The sequence below is a fragment of the Equus przewalskii genome, chromosome X, assembly GCF_037783145.1.
Source record: "Equus przewalskii isolate Varuska chromosome X, EquPr2, whole genome shotgun sequence".
Lineage (NCBI taxonomy): Eukaryota > Metazoa > Chordata > Mammalia > Perissodactyla > Equidae > Equus > Equus przewalskii.
The window spans coordinates 19,675,673-19,691,481 of NC_091863.1; the positions used below are offsets into that span (position 1 = coordinate 19,675,673).

At 40.7% G+C, this 15,809-nt stretch overlaps 1 protein-coding gene across 15 annotated transcripts in view; it reads left to right on the forward strand.

Annotated features, from left to right (window-relative positions):
* POLA1 (DNA polymerase alpha 1, catalytic subunit) overlaps window positions 1–15,809 on the forward strand; it is a 286,388-nt gene that overhangs the window by 240,147 nt on the left and 30,432 nt on the right. For 5 of the 15 annotated variants that reach the window (XM_070606248.1, XM_070606245.1, XM_070606254.1 and 2 more), the window contains one exon: window positions 5,664–5,738. The exons of the other annotated variants lie outside the window; for them this stretch is intronic. In XM_070606248.1, the coding sequence (XP_070462349.1) occupies window positions 5,664–5,738 (75 nt within the window). The remainder of the gene's footprint in view (window positions 1–5,663; window positions 5,739–15,809) is intronic. 15 annotated transcript variants of the gene reach the window in all.

Sequence of the window (15,809 nt, forward strand, 5' to 3'; positions counted from 1 at the left end):
GCCTCACAGCTTCCTGCGGAGTAGGATAATAATTACATATTCGTTTCACCAAGGAGAAACCTGAGTATTAGTGAGGCTCATTAATTGACAAGTCCAAATTCACAAATGCTAAATGTTGCAGCTTAGGTGTAACTCAGCTTCAGATGTTAGTCTAGCGCAACACTATCCTGTAGAAATTTCTCCTGTGACAGAAATGTTCTGTATCTGTATTATCCACTGCGGTAGCCTCTAGCTACATATGGCTGTTGAACACTTGAATGTGGTTAGTGCGACTGAGGAGCTGAATTTTTATTTTGATTAATTTAGATTGAAATAGTCACATGTGATTAGTGACTACCTTATTGGGCAGCGTAGGACTCTAGAGCTCCTTTTTTCCTTCGTCACATGGTCTCTGTATTGAACAGTCTTATTCTGTTTAGTAAAATTCATCAAAAGGTTTTTGTAAGGTTTTCTCTAGTTACTTACCCAGTGGCAATCATCCATTCCACCAGGAGCTGAAGATAGGTTGAATATTTTCTGTATCTGCATAGATTTTCCTCCACAAAGGCTTTCATCAGACAGTAGTGTTCTTTGTAACAAAGTCGGGGATCCCAGTGGTAAGGTTCTTATGTACAGAATTTCCCAAGATTCCTAGTCCAAATAAAGAGCATAATTCAAAGTGTATTTAAACATCAGAAACGTGTAGATGACCAGGACAAGACTGGTTTTTTTTATGGTCTAGGATACTAGTGGCTGTTACACAATCATGGAAGAAATTTAACATACTCTGACAGTTAGCTGGTTTGAGTTGGACCAGAATAACTTTTAGAAAGGTGGCCATTTAGCTAACCTCTCCATCAATTACCATATATTATTAAATCCAAAATGGCGTTTTTGTAAGACACACCTTGATTTCAGAGATGTTAAAACTTAGGGGAGGAGATTCATCTTGGAATTGGTGAAATAAAAAGTTTGTCAGTGGGCTTCATCTCCATTTGGTCAGCCTGTAACCAGGGACAGTATTGAGATTCAAACGTCAACTCCTGCTTTGCCCAGTGGCTAATTAAACCCTTCACTTTGGCTGTCCCCTTCCACACTAACTTATATCGATTATGACTGATTAACAGGAAGACTTTCTGGTGGTAAGAAGCAGGTTTAAGCTCTTGCTCAATAACAATTTGATCACTATATTCACTTTCTTTAAACACCCCCCTGCTCCCATAAGTGCAGATGAGGATGTTTTATTATCATAAATAGTCCCGGAACAAGCTTAACCAATCACCTTCTAGCACATAGGCAACTCTGCAGCACACCTTTTTAGAATACCACATGCTGTAATTCAAATTATCACATTAGCTATCCAAATGCACCATTTGTTTTTAAATACTGGAGTGTTTACCTGAATTTTTCCCCTTTCATCTTCCCGCGCCACTTCACTGGTACATTGTCACTACAGTGACAGGTTTATTTATGTGCCTTCATATGCTCACTTTCGGTTATTTTAATAATATATTCCTATGTCTCCATAATGGTGTTCTTAAGCATCTTAAAATATTAGTTATTATGGAGTGGATTCGTGTCTTTTATTTTTCTTGATGTCTTCTTGAATCTTGCCTTTATTCAGACTTTAAAATATTTCAACACTTCCAAACTCCTGCCTCAAAATTTCCATACAAGTCTTACTCTCTGGAAACTGAACACGCTTTCTGAAACCTTAACAGCCCATAAAAGAAATTTGGGAGTTTGACTCTATAAACACAGAAGCATTTCTTGCCCAAAATGGAGTCTGGCATCTAACAGTTACCATTTCGGACACTGCTGTGAAAAGTTCCCAAATACAAGCCATTCAGAGTTGACACTTGTATGCAAAATTCATACATGAGTTAGTGAGCATCATTTATTATTATGTAGTAACAAGGAGTCCTAAGTGCTTTGGTAAATGTACTACTTTGAACCATATAAAACTGCTGACATTTGACCATTTTTGATTTACAAAAAGTGGCAGCTTCACATGGTCCATCCTAATAGTATAGCTTTGGATCACTCCAGCTTGTATAAATTGCATTCTCTCCTTTTGCTGTTTTCTCTTATTTTTTCTCAATTAGTACTTTTAATCCAACAACCTTCTCCTTGCTACTATTCTTCTGTATTTCTCAGTTAATAACGTTTTTTATAGGACTCTTCTCTTCTCAAATAATTCCCCAAGTCTATTTAGCTTCAGAATTAGTAGCACAAAGCAGGCTGGTTGCAGAGTGCCTTTGATGCAGTCAGGACGTACTACTTCAAGTGTGTGACCTGTTTTGAGATATTCATTATCCTAAAAGGTTAGTGTCATTGAGTACATTTACTCCCCAATAAAATAAGCCACCATAGTTTCTTACTTCTCGAATGAAAAAAGCAGAAGGAAAAATGCTACTTTTTTTCTTTAATGCTGATAGAGGCCGTGCTATGTGATGTCTTTATGACATGATTTGGCTAAAGCATCTCTGAAGAATAAAGTGAATGAGTATATATCCTTTGTTATATTCACCTTTTATTCAACTGAATGTAAATTAATAAATTCCTGCAGCTTTTTGTTAGTTTATTGTCTTTGGGTCTTTGTCTCAAAAAGAAATGGGATATATTACCTTTTATTAGAAGCAATAGAGACATGAACCATCACCTGGTTTGAAACTGTAGAAATTGTACCATTTGTGTCTCTGTCCATTTATTTTGTAATTTCCTAATTTTCACGGGTAAATAATACCTGTTGGTGTATTCAAACTCATCCATTTTTTGTTATTAATTTGCCATTTTTATTTGCAGAGGATTTGTTAGTAGTAGTTGGTAATGTCAGGTAAATTAAAAAAAATAAAAATTTAAAATCCTTTATTAGTGAACTATTTGACTGTTCACAAGTGGTAATGCTACTATTTGTAATAATCTGCTAAATAGATGTGATTTTCCCCTTTTGCAGATGTGAAACTGAGGTCAGCTTAAGCTATTTTATAGGATAGTAATCTAAATCTAGTACAGACCCATAATGGAAACCTGGGCCAGAAGACTCCAAAGACTTTACCCTACGCCCCCTCCTCGCCCTTCCTCTACGGCATACTCCCTAGCTATTTAAAAAGAAATCCTTAAACATCTATATCACTACAGTGCGTCTCATAGTGTATATTATCATTCTGTACAGTCACGTGCCGTTTAACGACATTTCGGTCAACGACGGATCCCATATACGATGGTAGTCTCATAAGATTAGTACCATATAAGCCTAGGTGTGTAGTAGGCTATACCATCTAGGTTTGTGTAAGTACACTCTATGAAGTTCACACAACAACTAGATCGCCTAATAACACATTTCTCAGAAGGTATCCCCATCGTTAAGTGACACATGGCTGTATTTTAAGTTTGTTTTTAATTTTACAAATATTTGCTGATGGCCTCATGCACCAGGCATAGCCAAGGTGTCTGTTCTCATGGCACATTCTACAGAAGGAAAGAGACAAACAAGATAATTTCAGATAAGAACAACCCCTATTGGGACAAAATGGGAGGCAGTTTGATGGAAGTGGATAGGTAGTTCTTTGTAAGAAGGTGGTGTTTGAGCTGAGACTGGAATGACAAGACGAAACCAGCCATAGGGAAGTCTGTAGGCAGGATATTCTAGACCAAGGGCAAGGGGAAAGAGCCTGCGGCTGAAGCATCTTGCAATAGCAAAGGGGCAGGTATGGCTGGAAGATAGCCAGTAAGGGGGAAGTAATATGAGATGAAGTTGGAGAGATAGACAGGGGCTAGATCTCAAAAGAAGGGCTTCATTGAGGGGTGGGTGTGAATATTATCCTCAGTACAGTGGGAAGCTCTTGGAGGCTTTTAAATAGGGGAGTGGCGTGATCTGATTTATGATTTATGAAACTCTGGCTACTGTTTGGTAAGTGACACTAGATTGTGTATATTTCACTGCTGGGAGCCTTTTGGAAGGCCCCTCTCTACCAAGGGTCCAACTCGTAGAAACATCCCATGTTTTTCCTCTGAAAATAACATACACAAGACTAGAGGAAAATGCTAAAGCCTTGAAAAGTGTGTATTAATTAGAGAGAATGTAAGGAACACCACAACTTTAAAAGGTAACTGGGATCACCAACGTCATTCCCATGTCAGCATGGTGTTTGTTGCAGGCTTTGCTAAGCAGCTGCTAAGGGACCCTAAAGACCTAGAGTGTGACAATGACTAAATTTGTAAATTGTGTTGCCCCGTACTTATAGTAGGGATGGAGGTTAAGAATTGTGTTCATATATAGACTCTTGCTGGATAGTAATAATCAGTGCTGGAGAACTTTCCACATTGGTTCCAAGTGCCTTGTCGTCTCTTTTTTTTTCCTCCCCAAAGCCCCAGTACGTAGTTGTATAACCTAGTTGTAAGTCATTCTAGTTCTTTTCTGTGCGATGCCGCCACAGCATGGCTTGATGAGCAGTGTGTAGGTCCACACCCAGGATTCAAACTGGTGAACTCCAGGCCGCCAAAGCGGAGTGCACAAACTTAATCACTTGGCCATGGGGCCAGCCCTGCCTTGTTGTTTCTAAGTGTGAGAAATAAGACCTTTTGATTTTTGTTTTCTTTTGATACACTTGAAATATGTCATCAGCTTTTTAAAAAATTAAATACACCTTTTATTTAAATATTATATCTTTTGAACTTTTTTTTGCCTAGGGAAGATTTGCCCTGAGCTAACATCTGTTGTCATTCTTCCACGTGTGGCCACTGACAAGGTGTAGGTCCACACCCAGGAACCAAACCTGGGCCACCGAAGTGGAGTGTGCTGAACTTAACCACTAGGCCACAGGGCTGGCCGCTCGTGAATTTTTGAGGGTGAGGATTGAATTTTTTCATGAGGAAAGGATTGTGTTTGGGTTTGTTTTTATTTGCTATTTTTAAAAAATACGTTAAGGACTTCTGGTGGTAGTAGAAAATATTAATTCCTTTAAGAATCTGGCTGTGTTGCTAGATCCACATTTGCTTTTCTGTGTTTTTGTGAACAACTGATCAAATTAGATTCGTCACTCTTGGTTTGTGGTGATTTGAAATTGAAATGGAATATATTAAAGCAGCCAACCACACTGATTACATTGCAAGCCTCATTTAATTTCATACATTCACACATTACAGTGAAAGGCAGCTTTTTTTAATGCATGATTGTGACTGTACCTTGAGCAGTTCCAAAGGTCATCTGTAATGGGTGCATAATTTGTTACTATTAGATATCTGATTTATGGTAGGTGTTCCTCAGCCTGATTTGTACTAGTAGTAAATATGGTGAGTATCAAAACTCAAATCTGTAAGAAGTTCAGCCTGTCACATTTGGTGGTATTGTCTTAGTCTTCATTGGTCAGTAGACAGCAGTAAATCATGGAATAGCTGTCATCCTCAAATTGAGAAGGTGCCAGTACTGCGCCCCTGTTGTACAGGGGTTAAATGAGCTATTCTTCTTAAGAGGACAGGCTGGCCCAGGTGAAGGTGGTAAGAATATTACCAGCTCAGCTAAGGGCACTCCCTCACAGCTACTTGAGCCTTAGTCCCAAAAAGGCTTTAAAAGGACTTTTTCAATTTCATAAGAACAAGGACATTTGAGTTTGCTCTTTTTTTTCTTTTCTTTTCTATCAATGAGTTTTGACTTCGTTTACTTGGTGCCTTCTGTGTGACAGGCACTTTGGGGAGGCCTCCAGAGATCCAGAGCATGATTAGGACACAGTCTCTGCCCTCAAGAAGAGGACAATCAGGTACAACCATTTGTCCCACTGCACCATTTTTAAGATGTGAAATGGCTTCAGCCTTGTCAGCGACTCAGGAACGCAGCTCGTATTAGGGTATTAGGCAGCCCATTGTTCCGAACTTGATTCACACGTGGGGTTAGCACTTCACTCCCGGAGAAAAAGCTGTTGTGTGCTTTATGGAAACTCAGCTGTAGAGTTGCCTTTTATTTTGTTTATGATGGTGGAGACTTGTTCATTTTGATCTGATGTTACTTGCAGTTTAGGATTTGTTCAGAGGTGTGTAGATTTGTTTTTGTTGGCTTTGATCAACCAATTGGTTATTTTTCAGCTCTCGATAACAAAAGGTACCGAAACCATTTTTAGTAAAAAACTTTATTATTGAAATTCCCGAACGAGGAAAAATAAAGCAGAAATATTCTACCTAACCTTTATTGGAAGAATTACTTTTAAGAACTCTTTTTCCACTTCACATCTTTTTTCTTTTTTGGTGAGAACATTTAAGTTCTGCTCTCTTAGTGAATTTCAGTTATGCAGTGTAGTGTTATCAACTATAGTCACCATGTTATACGTTAGATCCTCAGACCTTATTCATCTTATAGCTGAACGTTTGTATCCTTTTACCAACCTCTCCCTATGTCCCCCAGCCCCTGGCAGCCACTCTTCTACTCTCTGTTTATATGAGTTCGACGTTTTTTTTTTTTTTTTTTAAGGAAGATCGGCCCTGAGCTGACATCCGTGCCCATCTTCCTCTACTTTATATGTGGGACGCCTACCACAGCATGGCTTGCCAAGTGGTGCCATGTCTGCACCCAGGATCCGAACCGGTGAACCCTGGGCCGCCAAAGCGGAACGTGCACACTTAACCGCTGCACCACCCGGCCAGCCCCCGAGTTGGACAGTTTTTGACAAAAGATTCCATAAATAAGTGATATTATGCAGTATTTCTCTTTCTCTGTCCAGCTTATTTCATTTAGAATAATGCCCTCATGGTCCATCCATGTTGTTGCAAATGGCACGGTTTCCTTCTTTCTCATAGCTGAGTAATATATACACTACGTCTTCTTTATCCATTCCTCTGCTGATGGACACTTAGGTTATTTCCATATCTTGGCTATTATGAATAATAAGAACTTTTTTAATGTAACTCAAGATTTCCTAGGAAAATAATTATATTGTTAGAAACAAAATAGACTTTGTAGACTAGTGTAGGGAAAGAAAGAAAAATTGAAGGGTGATTTACAAAGAACAGCATTCCCAATCTGTGTTCTATGTAATTCTGGTTCCATTAGTATTCCTGAGTTCCCTGACCAAAGCAGTTTAGAAACTGCCACATTCTATGCCCCTCACAGCTTTGTCTGTGTATATTGGCATATTTAAGGCTCAGATGTCCTTTAATACAGAAATCTATTTAGTTTTGTTTCAAGCCAGTTCTACATATTTATCTAGTTGCAGGACATAGTTTGGGAAATAGCGGAATAGAATTTTAGCAATTATTCATCCTCTTTTACCTTCGATTAATAAATAGATAGCAGAAATTCAAGCTCCTACTGTCTCCTGAACTAACTTACAAAATTTTCATTGAACACCTGTTACGTGCTTAGCCATTGTGAGAGAGAGAAAGTGTCACTGCGATCCTGACTGAACACTCTAATTGGCACATAAGCCCACCACCATGAAACAGCAGAGTGCCATGTGGTAAAGGGCCGTGTGCAGCAGCCAAGCGGCTCTCAAGTGCAGACTTCTGATTGCCTGGAAATGTTTATAAAAAGCCAAAAAAAAGTATGGGAGAAGCAAGAGGGGACTAAGAATATAGGCAGTAAAGGGAGGAAAGGAGGAAAGGAGGACAGAAGCAAGTAGCAGCCATGAATTAGAAGTAATAGTAACGGGGCTAAGGAAGACTGCTGGCGAAGAGGAGACCAGCTTCTCGTTGGGAGTGAACAGACAGGACCTGCATATATGTTATCACCTCCCCGGGGGTGTTTGGGTGTTGCCAGCTCCCAGACTGCAGGACTCACAGACACCAGCATGCCACATGGAAGGCCGTCAGCTGGGATGGTTCAACATTTTAATAGGGTGCCATGGCCACCTAATGCAAGGATCACAGACTCATATGTCTTTAGGGACTGGGCAGGAAAGCTGATGAAGCAGGCCAAGTCTAGGAAAAATAGGAGTGGTAGGGACCATGGTGAGGAGCACATGTTTTCCTACAGAAAATGTGGGCCCTGTTTTGCCAGACATTCTGATTTTGCAAGAGGAACCAGAAATATGGACATTTCTGTGAAATTAACTGATTTTTAAATGTTGGCTCAAGCTTCCACTTCATTTAGTTTTAATAAATGCTAGGGAATACTGAGTGAGGACATGGGAACTCTCCTAACGTTTGCTGGTGGGAGTAAATTGGTATAAGAAATTTGGCCATATCTAGTCAAGTTGGAAATCTTCAAACATGACCCACTGATTCCACATCTCTGTATCTGCTCTAGAGGCCCTCACGCCCCGCGCTCAAGGAGGCTAGTAGGCTACAAATCTCAGCATCGCTTAAGATAGGCCTCCAGGTAAGCAAGCTGCAGATAGAAAAGTGCATATGAAATGATTTCTGTGAATTTTATGAACAACATTAGAACAGTATCTATGTACCGTTTCTGCTTACACAGATATATAGTAAAGGTATGGCACAGAGATAGCAAAGAGATGCGTCACCTTCAGGAGAGTTGTTAGCTACAGGAAATGGGGAAAGGAAGCTAAGTGCACTAGGAAGCCATTGAAGATTTTAAGCAAAGAAGGAACATGACATGATCTGATCTTCTTTTAAAAGGTCACTCTGTCCGTTCTATGGAAGACAAGAGGGGAAGCAGGGAGAGCGGGTAGAAGGTATTCAAGTGGGAGAGAAGTAGCTTGAATTCCAAACAGTGGAGGTGTACCTCTTAGACAGGGTTTTCCACCCTTGGCACTATTGACGTTTGGGCTGGGTCGGTCTTTGATGGGGTGCTGTCCTGTGCACTGTAGGCGTCTTAGCAGCATCCCCAGCCGGTTGTGACAACCAAAAATGTTTCCAAATGCCCCAGTTGAAAACCACTAGTCTAAGCAGTATATTGTGAGGTTCCAAGTATAAATTTTAAATCTGTTTATAAGAGGAGGAGATCAGGCAGAGCTCAAGTTCATTGGGAAAGATTTCATGGAGGAGGTGAGATTTGAGGTGATCTTTGCAAGGGGTGGAACACCATACAGACATTCCAGAGACACTAAGTCTTGACTGTTTTAAAACTTAAAACAGTAGCTTTTTCTTAATCTTACATTCCCCTCTAATTAGTTTACTCCCTGCCCCGACTTCTCCTTGACTTCCAAGATTCTTGCAAGAGAGCTGTATACATGCTATTCACTTCCCTAGCCTTTAGATCACTTAGCAGCTCTATTGCTCACACCAGGGTCCCCAGTAACTTCCTAGCTACTAAGCCCAGTGGAATCTTTCCAGTCTGTCTGTATTTTACCATTGACCTCTCTACCCCAATGGTTTTCCGCTCTTAAAATTATTTCCTCTTACATAATCAAAAATGTAGACCGCAATTCATGTATAGAGATGTTAATCTCTACATTACTGTCACTTGAAAATGTGTGCCTCCTCTGTGTCATAGAATATTATACAACCATTAAAACTCACTTTTACAGAAAATGTTTAATGCATAAGGAAATGTTACAGTCTGGATTAAGTAAGAAAAACAGGTTTCACATCTGTGCAGTCAGTACACTCTCACCTACAGTAACACACACAGACATTAACACACATGACTTTAGGAAAAAAGCTGGCGGGAAATGCATGGCAATATTCTCAGTCATTTTTCCTGGCAGGCAATATGTACTTTTATAATTGGTGAGGAGGGAAGCTGTACTGAAAACATTGATTTCTCCAGTTTTCCCTCCATCCTCTTCCCTCTTTGTGCATTCTTCATGGATGACCTCATCTCTACCTTACACACCAAGGACTCCCAAATCTCACTGCACCAATCTCGTCCTCTTTCAGACTGACTTCAGACTCACATACCTAATAAGCTCCCATATGTCCACTTAGATATCCCGTGAACATCTCTCAAAGATCAGTGCGTCCCAAACTGAAGGCATTGTATTCCTCTTTCCCCACAAGCTGTTTCTTTTGCCCTCCCTTTCCAAGTCAGTGACACTCTCCATCTATCCTGTCACCCAAGCCAGATATCATCCTACAGACCCGTCTCCTCCTCCCTCCACATCCAGTCCACCTCCAAGATATGTAGGCTGCTTTTGCCCCTTAAGTCCATCCTGTGGCTCTCTCCCTCCCCCATTTTCACTTATTACACCTTAGTTCAGGCAGTCCTCTAAACAGGCTCCTAGACAAATCTTAGTGCTCTTTCTGCTTCTAGACCTGTTCTGTCCAATGCAGTAGCTACTAGCCACGTGTGGCTATTGAGCACTTGAAATATGGCTAGTTTAAATTGAGATGTGTTATAAGTATCAAATACACTTCATTAATATTCTTATATTGATTTCATGCTGAAATGATAATATTTTAGGTGTGTGGGATTAAACGAAACATTCTTAAAATCCACCTCACCTGTTTTGTTTTTTTTTTAATGTGGCTACTAGAAAATTTTAGACGACGTATGTGGCTTGAATCTAACCATCCCCTCTTAGGTTCGTCCTCTACACTGCTGCCAGAATATCTTGCTAAAAAACAAACTCGCTGTGCAAAAAATCCTTTGAAGTCCTTTGGGATAAATTGTAAGATTAGTGTAGCTTTCCCTAAAGGCATTCAGTTTCGAAAACTTTTCTGATACTGTGATGTCCAAACAGAGTGTCCAGCTAGCTTCAGCTGGTAGGTTGGCAGCTTTCAACCCCTAATCTAATGACTGTCATCTCTGTGGCACCTCTCCCTTCCAATATTCAATAGCTATTACATAATTGATACACTGTAAATAGATTTAAGTAGAGTTGAGCATACTAGAAAGTTCCCTGTATCAATTATGCATTAGTACTAAATAAGAAGTTTAATATAAACCCTTAAAGGACAGGTACATTCATAATACTGTTGAAAATTCTTTGCTAGACTCTCCATCTCATCCTAGTGGACCAAATGTGTGAGTGAGCACTCTGAGGAGACAGAAGTGGCTGCGAGGGCCAGTGTCCACTTGCAGGGAGATGATGGTGGGTGAATCACCTGGGAAAAGAAACCCCAGTGTGTTGATCGTGCCAGAAAAATTAGATGAAAAGCTACAAAATCTGAAAGATCAATGCTTATGAGATGATCTTTCTTTGGGGGAAACACCATAAATGAGAATGTTGGATAAAATGGCAAAACAAAAAATGGGTCCTGAAATACTAAATAAATTTAAAATTAGGGGCCGGCCCCGTGGTCAAGTGGTTAAGTTCGTGCACTCTGCTTCAGTGGCCCAAGGTTTCACTGGTTTAGATCCTGAGCATGGACCTAGCACTGCTCATTAGGCCATGCTGAGGCAGCACCCCACTTTAGCAGAGCCACAAGGACCTACAAGTAGAATATACAACTATGTACTTGGGGGGCTTTGGGGAGAAGGACAACAACAAAAGATTGGCGACAGATGTTAGCTCAGGTGCCAACCTTTTTTGTTTCTTTTTTTTAAGGAAGATTAGCCTTGCGCTAACTGCTGCCAATCCTCTTCTTTTTGCTGAGGAAGACTGGCCCTGAGCTAACATCTGTACCCATCTTCTGCTATTTTATATGTGGGATGCCTGCCACAGCATGGCTTGCCAAGCAGTGCCATGTCCGCACCCGGGATCTAAACCGTCGAAGCCCGGGCCACCAAAGCAGAACGTGCACACTTAACCACTGTGCCACCGGGCCGGCCCATCAGGTGCCAATCTTTAAAAAAAAAATTAAAACAGCTGTATCATAACAGCTTTTTGACTATCTGGAGTATGTCTTATTTGTCCATCAGTATATGTCGAAGATGCATGACAAACTAATAGAACCATATCTGAGGTATTTACAAGGGGGAGATTTGCAAGGTTGTGTTATCACTGGCACGATTTGATACATATGTACTGCTGTGACAGCCACCACCCAGAAAGAGCTAGTTTTTTTCACATACTGAAATACTGTTCTTACTTTGGCTCCGGTGCTGAACCACAGTTAGAGGCTTGATTTTTTTCCATCGCTATGTTGCTTTTCCTTTCTCAGAGGGCCGTCATATTTTTCATGTTCAGAGAAGGATGTCTTCAACTTCCTCATGGTGTAATTGCACTGCCCCTTTAGAGAGGATGCCCTTGTTAGAAGTTTGCTGCGAGTTATTCCTTCCGTTACCTTGCGACTGGGGCTTCCATACAGATGCGCTCCTGCATAACTCCTTTCCTCGCACAGCAAAATTGTGACCTCGGGAATATCAGTCTGTGGTTTGCCCACTTCCGTTTCTGCTCTTCCCCATCTTGTTTGGGTGGTGTCCCTTATGTATCCAGAACCCTCCTGCTACCTGCCTCCCTCCCAAGCTCTAAAATAAGGAGAAACCCTCGATTTGTACTTTAAAAAAAATTCATTTGTGATGTGATTGTATTACTCTTTCCAAGGTTATTTGTACTGTCAGACTTGCTTTGTTTTATGTTCAAGGAATGTCAGGCATCAGCAAGTAGTGATGGGTCACATTTAGAGCAGGGATACTTTCCCATTGTTCCTAAAATGACATATGCACAAAAGTGCCCTTAAGGCCAACCCTAAAAGCACACCTGACTTATTTCCTCTTAAGGTGCCCGGGGAGAATGAAGAGGGACCTCCTCTCTACTTCCTCTCCTCCACAAATAAGCAAGACTCACTAGGGCTCCCTCGACCGTCCCTAGAACCAAGAACAAGTTTCACCTGGGCAGCCGATCCTCCGGCAGAGGTTCTCCATCTCAAATGCCCAGTAAACCCTAACCTGGGAGCTTTAAAAAAACTCCAATGCCCAGGCCACACTCCAGACCATTTAAATTCAACCCTCTGGGTGGGACCCAGGCATCAGTGTACTTTCTTTAATGTCAGGGTGCAGCCACAGTTGAAAACCACTGCTCTGAAATTCTTTCCCACCTTCACGCCTCTCGGAGCTTGTTCCTAGACTTAAAGTTTTTGAGAATATGGCCATTAGGTTCCATAGGGGAAGAGCATTATATTGTTTGTTATGACAAACTGTAATGCTCCCACCCACTGACAGCTGTCATTTATTGATCAGTTATGTGTCAGGCACTCTGCTATGTCTCTCTGTATGTTATCTTTACGTTTTTACTACGTCTTTATATATATTATATTTACTTTTTGTACTTTACTATATTTTACTGTGTTTGATCTTAACTATGAAATGGGTCTTATTATTACCATTTCACAGAGAGGGAATGGAAATGTTACAGAGGGTAGATGATGTGGTCAAACTCACACAACTATTAAATCAGGGGAACAGTTGATCATAATATTGATCACATGTTAGATCAAGAACAAAGAAGAGAAAAACTGTGAAAAAAGATCGTTTGTGTACTAATTACAATCAATTATACCAACAGTTTATCATTTGTGCCTAATTACAATATAGCACTATAATGATTATGATTATAAATACCATTAAACAGATATCATATTAACTTGGGCAAATTTCTTTTGATTACAGAACAGCTCAAATCTTTATTATAAATAGGTATGGAATGAATAGCTAATATTTTATTGAGTATTTACTATACACTAGGCATCACAGTAAGTACTTTATGTACATTTCATTTAACCTTACAAAAAATAAAACTCTGAGTTCTGTACTATGATTTTCCCAGTTTCATTGAGATATAATAGACATAAAACATTGTATAAGTTTAAGGTGTACTACCTAATGATTTAATCTATGTATATATTGCGAAATGATTACCACACTAAGTCGTTAACATCTATCATTTCACATAGTTGCAATTTTTTTCTTGTGATGAGAACTTTTAAGATCCACTCTCCTAGCAACTTTCAGATTTGCAGTACAGTATTCTTATCAGAGGAGAGGAAACTGCGGCTAGGAGAGATTGAGTTGCTTACCTGGTAAGTGGCACAATACAAATCTTCAACCCAGGTCTGTGGGACTCAGAGGCCATACTCTCTAGCCCTTCACTGTTCCAGTCTCCTTGTTAATATGCTGTAAATGAATTACAGCGGTTCCTTATTCTCAGCCTTTGCGCTTAATTGCCAGTGTGGAGTAGTTATCTATTCAAAACTTGTAACCTGGCTTGTGAGATGGGAATAATTATTTTAAAGATTTTATTTTTCCTTTTTCTCCCCAAAGCCCCCTGGCACATAGTTGTATATTTTAGTTGTGGGTCCTTCTAGCTGTGGCATGTGGGATGCTGCCTCAGCATGGCTTGATGAGCAGCGCCATGTCCGCGCCCAGGATCTGAACAGGCGAAACTCTGGGCCGCCAAAGCAGAGTGCACGAACCCAACCACTCAGCCACGGGGCCAGCCCCCAAGGGTATAATTATTTTAAAAGTCTATAAGAGTTTCCTTTTATGCTACTCATCTTTTTAATTTTGAATGTATTTAATGGTAACCTAATGAAATCTCACTGCTATATAAGAACAATCCCTATTTATTTATTTTCCTATCCCTTCAATCACATAAAACCAACCTGTCTTCTTAGATTAAAAGTTAATAACTTATACAGTCATCTTAGTTCTTGAATTGTGTTTCATTTAAAAATGATATTTGAAAAAGGGTGGGCGGCCCCGTGGCCCAGTGGTTAAGTTCGTGCACTCCGCTTCGGCAGCCCAGGGTTTCACCAGGTCGGATCCTGGGCGCGGACATGGCACCGCTCATCAAGCCGTGCTGAGGCGGGGTCCCACATGCCACATCTAGAAGGACCCACAACTGAAAATACACAACTATGTACCAGGGGGCTTTGGGGAGAAAAAGGAAAAATTTAAAAAACAAACAAAAAAAATGATAGAATCTGGGTATATTTAAAGAAATCATTTTGTGTTAAAAACTGACCCCAAGGGGCCAGCCCGGTGGTGCAGCAGTTAAGTTTGCGAGTTCTGCTTCGGCAGCCCGGGGTTTGCCGTTTCGGATCCTGGGTGTGGACCTACGCACCACTTGTCAAGCCATGCTGTGGCATGCATCCCACATATAAAGTGGAGGAAAATGGGTGCAGATGTTGGCTCTGGGCTGGTCTTCCTCAGCAAAAAACAGGAGGATTGGCGGCAGATGTTAGCTCAGGGCTGATCTTCCTCAAAAAAAAAAAACAATGACCCCAAAACATGCACATAGAAAAGCTTGATTAGTAACAAATATTTTTATGAAATATTTCAGGTAGGAGGCATTTGGTTCAAAAGATTATCTATAAAATAACAAAACCTGAAACTAGATAATCCTCAGCAAAATATCAGCATATTAATATGCCAAGAAACTAAATGACATGTCTGATTCCAATTCATGGTGATGGAAAAAGAGCCACCTTGCCCCAACTCTGGTTCAGACCAGTTACACAGGGTTGTAGGTGATCCTCTGAAAAGACTCCTGGTCTCAGGCCAGCCTGCTGCCCCAGCGGTTAAGTGCGCACGTTCTGCTTCTCAGCGGCCCCGGGTTCGCCCATTTGGATCCCAGGTGCGGACATGGCACGCCTTGGCAGGGGCCATCCTATGGTGAGCGTCCCACATGTTGGGTAGAGGAAGATGGGCATGGATGTTAGCTCAGGGCCGGCCTTCCTCGGCAAAAAGAGGACGATTGGCAGTAGTTAGCTCAGGGCTAGTCTTCCTCAAAAAAAAAAAAAAGACTCCAGGTCTCATCTTTGTCAAACCCTTCATCCAGGGGTTACAGCCAGTGGAGAACCCATAGGCTTGGGGCTTAGAAAACCTGGGTTCCTGTTGTATCTCTATTAACTCTCCAACAGATTGCCATGCTCTGAGTTTTCCAACTGTCCTCAAAGAGATGTTGCAGAATCAGGAATAATTTACTAACGCTTACTAATGCCTATCTTTCCTAGAGTTAGTATGTAGAGTAAATAAGATACTGTATGTACGTAGTTGAAATCCAATAAATGTAACTTACTTCATATGTAGTGATGTGTATAATAATACAGAACTC